General features: G+C 48.6%; 1 protein-coding gene across 1 annotated transcript in view; it reads right to left on the reverse strand.

The window, feature by feature from the left end:
* Nucleotides 1-3,858, reverse strand: part of Spon1 (spondin 1) — a 292,692-nt gene extending 288,834 nt beyond the window's left edge. Inside the window, exon 1 of the mRNA XM_052761491.1 lies at nt 3,256-3,858. Coding sequence (XP_052617451.1) covers nt 3,256-3,493 — 238 coding nt within the window. The 5' untranslated portion in view covers nt 3,494-3,858. The remainder of the gene's footprint in view (nt 1-3,255) is intronic.
* Between the last annotated feature and the right edge of the window lie 5,306 nt (nt 3,859-9,164).

Below are 9,164 nucleotides of genomic sequence, written 5' to 3' on the forward strand. Positions count from 1 at the left end.
CCAAACCTCCGGGTTTAAATAAATCCCCCAATTATGCCCGCAGTTGGACCGGCTTTTGAAATCTCTTGAACATTCTTTTCCCATCAAGTTCCTTGAAATTTCCCTTTAAAGAGCATCTAGGAAAAGACACTCTCATTAGCTAGGGTCTGACTTTATTTTCCCAATAAACAGACCTTCACCCAGACAAAAGAGCCTCTTTTATTTTCAATCAATTCGTGAACATTTCAGCTGATTTCCTGCTATTTGGCTTGAAATTGTGATCTGGGAAAGGCTGGCCCTGCAAATTGTCGCCCTAGAAGAGCAGCCCCTGGAGTATCCTCAACTTGTTATTTTTAATCACTGTAATCGCCTTTCAAAGGAGGCTCTGGCCAGAAACAGAGTGGCTCTTTCAGGGCTTTCTAAAGCGCAATTATGGCAGTGGGATGGGGGGCGCTAGAGAAGGGGGGAGGGAGGGAGGGCAGAGAGCAGGGGTGGGAGAGAGAAGGAAGTCAGCACAGCACTAGCTAGTTGGAAAAGGCTGAATAACTGTCCCAGCGGCACCCAGGCTGTGGGGAAGAAGCCCCATGATTCAATTTGTTAAAATAGGGACCTTTTTATTCAAGACTAGACTGGCCAAAGGCTATCCTCAGATGGGGGTGGGGGGGGTGGGGGCAACAGGACACAGATGCTACTGGATGATACACTGAAATAAAGGGCCAAGACTGGAGGCAGGAAAGGGAGTCATTGCTCCCAAGGATAGTGACGGATGTTAAATCAGAAAGAATAAGATTAAAGAGCAAATAGAAAACCAGGGGAATGTTAAGGTCCATAAACCTAAGTCAATTCACCTAGTAGAACACACTAAATTTACTTTTAATGTGACATTGTAGGGAAGTATAAGCTGATGGAAAATGTCACAAACTAAGCTAGTGCGTTTTCTTTGTAGCTCTGAACCTGATATGTTAATTACAAAACACTTACCCAGGAGACCTTAGCATGGCTCTCCCAAGGTCTTTCTTTCAAGATAGCCTGGCCATTGAAGGTAGAAAAGATGGTATTCCCACCTCCAGCCTGAGCAGGTAGCACATATTCCATGTTCCAGAGTCTGAGGGTGGGGGCTCAAGAGCCCAGGATGCACCCTGACCTGGTCTCAAGTCATCCCTGCTGGGCCTTGGCTTTTAGGTTCTGGAATGACTCTGGCCATGTGATTATGGAATGTGCCCACCTCCCAGTGCTATAGTGAGCATTCAGCCAAACAGGAGGACTAGTATGAGAAGGGACTCCAGGATGTTCCTGCTTAGCCAAAATCATACCCCCCACACACCCCTTCTTGTGTTTACATTAAGACTAGTCATAGACAAGGCCCCTAGTATGGAGAAATCACCATTTACTCATTCATTAAATTAATTCATGGGGAACCAGAAAAGGGCAGTTGTTTGTTTGTTCCCTGGTAGCTGGACTGGAAGAATGTTGACAAACTTTTAAACCAGAGCAGGGCACACACAGGAAACAATGAGACTAGACAAAATCCCTCCATTTTTAAGCCAATAAAGAAAAGCCTCACACCCTACCCAGACTAATGAGTATTTGGGGACCTACTGTCCATCATACACACTCACCTTTGTTTCAGTAAATGCCGCTGCCCCCCCCCCCCCCCCGCCCCAGTTAGGAATTAGGCTCAGTGAAATTAAATGCCTTGCACAAAGTCACACAGCTACCAAGCCCAAATCCCTTTCATCCCTTTCCCTGCTGTTTCCCCAGTTAACTAGGACTTGTGTTTAGTGGGCCCCAAAGGCCAAGGAGGTTTCTTCTCTTTTGGTGGATCTTCCCAGGTTTGCAGAGTACCTGGTTGTCCTGCACATCCCAGGTCCAGGACTCCTTCCGCCAAGCTGTGTGCTCCCTCCCTGGCTGGGCGCTGTCCTTTTTTTTTTTTTTAACCCAACATCTTTCTGGAGAAAGGAGGATCTTGTGGACTCCCCCAGGAACGAGGCGGATCCTGGCCACAAGCTGAGGACGCTAATGCGTGCAGGGAGCCCAGAGCATGACTAGGTAGCTTGGAGTGGAGAAAAACAGGTCCATGGGGCCCAGGGCGGGGGTGGGGGTGGGGTGGGGGGTGCGGGGAGCACCAGCCTAGTGCTGGTACAGCTAACACTGCCCCAAAGTTTCTCCCAAAGCTCCCAACCATTTCCTATGGACTCTTGGGGGAACCAGGGAGGCCACAGCTGGAAGCCCAATTGTCCCATCAAGTGCTCCAGTGACCTGCTCTTCCCCATGAGGCACCAGGGCTGACTTACGGTGACGTGCCCTGGAAGGACCCCAGATGAAATCTAGTAAGTTTGCCCTGTGTCCCGCCTGGAGACTGGCAGCTAATGGTTGTAGAAAAGATATCTGGTTAGGATAGAGACCTACTAAACAGGAAGGCGGTGGAGCATGAGGATGGAGTAGGGTGTCTTGGAGTCTCCAGGTGGGTGCGGGCCTAGCTGCTGGTCATGCCAGAAGTCTCCCACCTGTGCCCTGAGCCCTGCTCTCCTTGGAGATCCCCAGCACTCAGTCTCCAGGCTGCTGGAGTCAAGGTTCCACCACATTCCAGGAGTCTTGGGGACCCTGTGTCTCTTTTCAGTCACCACCGCCACCTTTCATTGAGAGACTACCGGGGATTCTTTGAGGACCCTATTGTCATTGGAACCTGTCCTGGAAATTCAAGGGTCTCTTGGTCTCCTGGGACATAGAGAGTAATTTGGGGATCTTTTTGTGGACCCTTCAGGTTCCTCCTCTCTGCACCTAAGACAGGTTAGGACCCTTCTAGGAAGCGAGAGTCCTGCTTGATCCAGAAACTGGTCTCTCTCCTTCAAGAATGGAAGCCGCTGAGAGAGCTGTCCTGCCTGGGACCCACCAGAGGGTACCCTCTTCCCCAGAGAGTGATCGGGAGAAAAGCGGGTATGTTTCACTCCAGCCAACAGCTGGAGTGGAAGCCGGGCTCCTTCCCAGTCAGGCCAGTGTGATGTGTGGCTCGCTGTATTCCCCGCCCGGGAACCGTGCGTTGGAGACCCGGGCTGTCTCTCCTGCCCGCGGCCCCCGCGACCGCCCCCTCCTCCCCCAGCGCTGGCTTGATGGGTACAGAGCTGGCAGCTAAGGAGCTCAGGGCAGCCAGGACACAGCCCCGGGCTGGGATGCGCAGATACGGTGCGCCGGGGACTGCGCTCCCGGTTCCAGCCCCCCTCCGGTCAGTGCCCTAGGGGTTTCTGGATTCCGTGTCCCCAACGCCACTTGACTTACCGCGGTAGCTGCTTCCTGGCTTATAGAAGTCAGGGTCGCCTTCCACGCGGAGGCTGAACTCTGTGTATCCCTCGCGCCGTGTGCCTTGGGCGCGCAAGATGCGGCTGCAGTAGCCCTCCGACTTGGACACTTTGTCCAGGGTCTCATCTGAAAAAGCCAGCGCCACAGCCAGGGGCAGCGCCAGGGCCAGCAGCGCGGGACCCCGGCTAAGCCTCAGGGGCGCAGGAGACAGCCTCATCCTCGAGGGCCCCCCAAGTTTGTGCTGATGTTGTAGACCCTCGTCAGGACACTCCTGCCCCAAGTGATGCGGGCGGCAGAGGCGAAACCTGGAGGAGCCCGGGTGGCACTGGCGGTGGGAAGACCGAGCCCGCCTCGCTTTGGTGGCTGCGGAGCTGCGCTGCTCTGAGTCGAGCCGAGCGAGCGGAGCCGAGGGGCGGGCGGTGGCGAAGGAGCGCGAAGAGGGAGGGCTGGTTGCGCCCGGATCCCCCAGCGCAGCGCTGTTTTGTTTCCGAGCTGGCGATTAGCGGGCGCTCTGCTGTTTGTTTTGCGAAGCTGGATTCCCAGGGTCTGGAGGGAGAGAACAGAGATATGCAAACACGTGCAAGCTCAATCTACCCCGCCACCAACAAGGCTGGTTCTTCAGCTCCCAGCTATACCCTGGGTCCTGTGGACCACGGTGCTCTGAGGAAGGAAAGCCTGCCAACTAACTTTGGTGGCACACCTACTCTGTGCCAGGCTGCGCTGCTGCAAGGTTTCCCGGGGCAGCATCAGTCCACTACGTGCACTAGCGCCATACTCCGTTATCACTTATTTATAGATAAGCAGATCGCTGCGGGCCACCTTCGCTGTCCTGGCCCGCTGCCTTCATTGCTCTTCCCAAGCCACTTTAAAACATGTCACGCTGGAGGACCAGCAAGGAGTCCAGAGAATTATGACCTAGGATCACCTGGCACAGTGCCTTGGCCACAACACTTTTGGAGATCTATAAAAATGTTTCATTAAAAGCAGAAGGGGGGAAAGTTTATGCTGAAGAAAATGTTTTGCTACATGTTAGTTTTTTCACTGGTGAATCTATGCAATCATAAACTGTGCCGGTTTAGCAAGGAAGGTGCCTACAAAATCAAGTGTCTACTGCTTAGGAGGTCCTCATAGAGCCTGGCTGTTTGGAAAGGTTCAAAGAAGGGCCTGCGTTTTCTTGGCTTAGATTTTTAGCTCTTAGCCTCCAGGGACAGACTTTCAGGGGGGCATTGCAGGAATCTCTCCCAGTGTTTCCCTGGGGGGAACCTAAGCCAAGCCTCAGCCTTGTCACTCGCCCATTGTGAGACTTCACTAAGCCAACCTTTCCAAGCTTGTTCCTGCTCAGGAAACACGGGGCAGGAGGGCATGGGAGCTACCAAGCCAGAACTGTGTGCAGAAATTCAATGAAATGTCTCCGGTAAAATGCTTTGCCTCAGGTGATGCCCTGCTTGGAGATACCTGCATCCCATTGCTGCATGCAGGCATTCCTTCCTCAGAGCTCTTTTATTCTCCTCTAGCTCCCCAGGGCCTTGAACACTTCTCAAATGCCTGCAGCTAGCAAGCAATTGCCTTTACTTTCCAGACTAGGTTTTTCTCTTTTGCTTGGTTACGAACAGCCCAAGGGAGCCATCAGCACTGGAAATTCCATTCCTCACTCCATCCACCAACCACTGATTCCTTAGTCCTTGCGCTGTGACTCCTGCTACCACTGTCAACTGGGTGCTGTTGTGGAATATTATTTTAACTAGGCAAAGATGTGTTACATTTGTTTATTCTGTGGCATAGTACTTTAACTGTGTAAAGGTGTGGTACTTTTGTTTATGCTGCGTTTGTTTAATTATGTAAAGCTGTGTTACATTTGTTTCACCTTGCCTGCCTACGGCACCTGATTGGTCTAATAAAGAGCTGAATAGCCAATAGCTAGGCAGAGAAAGGATAGGCAGGGCTGCCAGGCAGAAAGAATTAATAGGAGGAGAAATCTAGGCTCAGGAGAAAGAAGAGAAGGAACGAGGGAAGAGAGGAGAGAAGCCAGGCAGACGCCAGCCAGCCAGCCATAGAGACGCAGTGGAAGTAAGATATAGGTAATAAGTAAGTAAGAAAGGTAATAAGCCCTGAGGCAAAAGGTAGATAAAGAGAAACAGGTTAAAAGAGCTAGCTAGAAACATGCCTAAGTTAGGCAGAGCATTCAAAACTAATAATAAGTCTCTGTGTCAGCTGGTTGGTGGCCCAAAAGAAAAAGCCTGGTATAGGGTGCTAACTTTCAGAGGCCACTGGAGAAAGACCTCATGGAAGCTGGTTGTACACTTCTCAGCCTTGGGAGAAAGCATAAGAACTGGTGCTTAGCAGCCCCTGATCTAATTGGCCAGCTCTCTTCTATGTGGGCATTCAGATCCACATTACATCCTGAGTGAGCCAGCTGACTTGGAGCTCTGCCTGACTCCATGTTCCTGTGCCCACTCCTGCAGAAAGCTTTTGTTGCATGCACCTGCAACAAGACACTATGCCTAGGTGTGGAAGACGGGACAAAAATTCATCCATCCCATCCATTCATCCATCCCCCATTGAATAGAAACATCCAAACATTCATCTGTGTTGAATGGATAAAGACCTCCACTTTCTCCTTCACACATCCAATCGGCAACCCTATCATGTCTTTCCTTCCAAACACCCTGGGGAGAATCTATTTGCTTCTTTTCTTCCCTCCCTCCCTCCCTCCCTCCCTCCCTCCCTCATGTTGTAAGGCTCTCAAAAGGCTCAGTAGTAGGACACAAGGCAGATATGATGCTTGCATTTGTGGATCTTGCAGTCTCATGGTACAGGTAAATATTAATTGCATAATTCTATGAAAAATTGAGCTACAGTTGTGATACATGCTATACTAAAATAAGTGGGTCAGGAGAACATGCCTGGCATTATCTCAGAGGGTAGGAAATTACAGAGATGAAGAAAATGCAACCTTTTCAACCCTCTTCATGGAACTGCTTATGTGTCTGATTGACCAAATATATACTTTTGAAAGACTTACATTTTTATCAACAAGTTTAAATTTAAATTGGAGCTGGGAGGGCACAGAACAGGCAGGAATATATTTAATTTCTTATTGACTGTTGATAAGAAAACCGTGGGAGGTAGTGAACTTACCCAACCTTCTGTCCCCATCCCTCATGTCCATTTCCTAGATTACAAAAGATAATATGACCTGTTTAGGTGATGTGCTCTGCTAGTGAGGGAAAGAGCTAGGCTTCAAAATCAACATTGCCAACACCGAGATTGCCATTACCCAGTGCTGGCCCCATCATCCGGGCTCTAACAGCAGTTTCCAGTCAGTCTCCCAAGCTCCAGCCCCACACCGCCATCTAGATTTTCCTGGCCGAGCTTGGCTGTCATGTCTGCACTCTGCTCTCATCTCCACACATCCAATCCATCACTCTGTCCTCAGTCCCACTTTCCAAGTTCCTCAGGTATAGTCTGCCCGGTTTCTGTCCTCTGCTCTGCCTTCTCCCTTGCTCAGAAGTCATGTTCTGTCAGCCTCCTAATTGGTCTGCTCATCTGTCCTCGCCTCTGTCCTCGTGGAATCCCAAGAGATCTTTTTGAAAATGTAGACGTGAACAAGGACCCTGAGGTTAAAACCCCTTGGCTTTTCCCATGGCTTTCAGGATCTGAGATCAAAGATGGGCCTTTCACGTGGCCTCCCAGGCCCTTTCTGTTCCATCTCTCTTCTGGGCTCCAGTCCCACACTTCTCACTTTGGGGAGCTTCTCTTCTGCCCTCACTGCCTGGGATCCTTCAATGTTCTGCAATCCCTCAACATCCGTCGGAGAAGTCTTGTGATTTACGAACTACAGCCGACTTTGCCCCCGACTCTTTCCTGGATCTCCATACTGGTTCTTTAAATAGCCTTTAGAATTATACTTACATTTTCATTTGTATGTTTGCTTTTTAAATTTTATATTTGTTGAGTATCTGTCTTCATCATTAAATTCCAAGCTCTGAATGGGGCTTCCCACCGTTACCTCTACCGACATCAAAGTGCCTGGCTCATGGTAGGGATCTATAAATTTTTGTTCTCTAGATGAAAAATTTTTAGCAAATATGCCCGAGTGTCTTCTAACTCAGCTCAAGTGTTTCAAGTCAACCTTCAAAGTCACCTACCATCTGGCCCCACTGTAACCACCTTAGTATGAGGAGATGTCTCTGCTTAGACATTGTGACAAGACATTGCCATTTACATCTAAGAGTCACACAACGGTCCCAGGATGGGATCTCATTCAATTCATAAAGTGCTTGCTTGGCAAAAGTGAAACTTTGGGTCTGATTGCAGCATGATGGGAAACACAACGCCACCACCACCCAAGCAGATGCCTTGCTGTACATCATCAGTAATTCCAGCACTCAGGAGGTAGAGAGGCAGGAGGATCAGAGTTCAGGGTCATCCTTCTCTTGTCTAACCTGCTCCATGCACTGAGGTCCTGTGGTCTTGTCTCTGGACTTGAGTGCACTCAGGAGGAGAAAAATCTTATTTTTCCTATTATGCCACTCAATTGTCACATACTGTTCCATGTGTCCCTGTCTCATCTACTAGCAATGAGTCTAGTTGATTTCTGTTTAATTTCCTGTTCAGATGTTTTGTTTTGGTGTAAAATACACTGGACTTCAAGAAATATCTTTTCAGCCTTGTAGCCTAAGGCAGAGCTGATGTTGGTTGCTAGGGTGTTGCTAGGGAAAGTCACTTAGCCAGGGCAGATAATTAACTTTATCAGTGTGTGTGGGTAGGTTGCTGAAGAGAAGAGCTAGGGGCTCCACTCTCCAAGAAAAAAAATTTTCTTTGATTGGTAAGAGGTAGATCAACCACTTGGTGTTTTTCTTTTCTTTTTCTTTCTCTCCTTTTCACTCTAAGAGAAATGGACAAAGTAATTTTCTAGATCAGTGTTCTGTTCTTCTGATCCTTGGACACTAGCATCAGATGTTTGCTTCAGATATGGATTCCAGAACCTCATCAAAGACTCATCAAATATGCACTTCGAACAAACTCATGTAAACTTCAAAGAATCACGGGCCAGGAGCTTGTGAGCCACACTGGAAACACACAGAACCCATGTGTCTCACCCATGTGGGGAGCCAAGGGGTCCTGGAAAGTCAATCAAATTTTCTCTCTAAACTGCTTTTGAGCAAAACTGGAAGCAGTGGTACCATCGTGCCTACCTCCCAGGATTCAGAGACATGAATCCAAAACGGAGATAATAATTTCTAAATTTCAAACTAACTCACCAAAAGAACCCAGTCACCATTGTTACTGTTTATTTATTTAAAAAGACCCTAGTAATGTTATTTCTTTTTGTCTCTAACTCATAGAATGAAACTTGAAGTTTTATATGAAGGGGTTTCTAGAAATCGAAACCAGATAGACATTGAAGATAGGTGAAGTGCCCAGAGTAATCTATTACTGTCAATGTCCTAAAGCAAAGCTCAGAAGCTGTCTTTGTGTGAGCTACCAGAGTTTGAGACTAAGCAATAAACAATGAATACAAAAGTATTTTTAAGCCGGGCGGTGGTGGCACACGCCTTTAATCCCAGCACTCGGGAGGCAGAGCCAGGTGGATCTCTGTGAGTTCGAGGCCAGCCTGGGCTACCAAGCGAGTCCCAGGAAAGGCGCAAAGCTACACAGAGAAACCCTGTCTCGAAAAACGAGAAAAAAAAAAAAAAAGTATTTTTAAGATACTATGTGAGCAAAGATGTCAATTAATTTAGAAGCTATTTCTTCAGAACCCCTTCTAGGCATTGACTAAATGCAGTATGGTAACATGACATTGTGAATTCTGACCCTGACAATGTCTACCCCCTAGCTTTACCTAAGGTATGAACTTTGCCAGTCAGTTTCAAATTCCATTTACT

Source organism: Peromyscus californicus, unplaced genomic scaffold (assembly GCF_007827085.1).
Source record: "Peromyscus californicus insignis strain IS unplaced genomic scaffold, ASM782708v3 Scaffold_4__1_contigs__length_199733344, whole genome shotgun sequence".
NCBI lineage: Eukaryota > Metazoa > Chordata > Mammalia > Rodentia > Cricetidae > Peromyscus > Peromyscus californicus.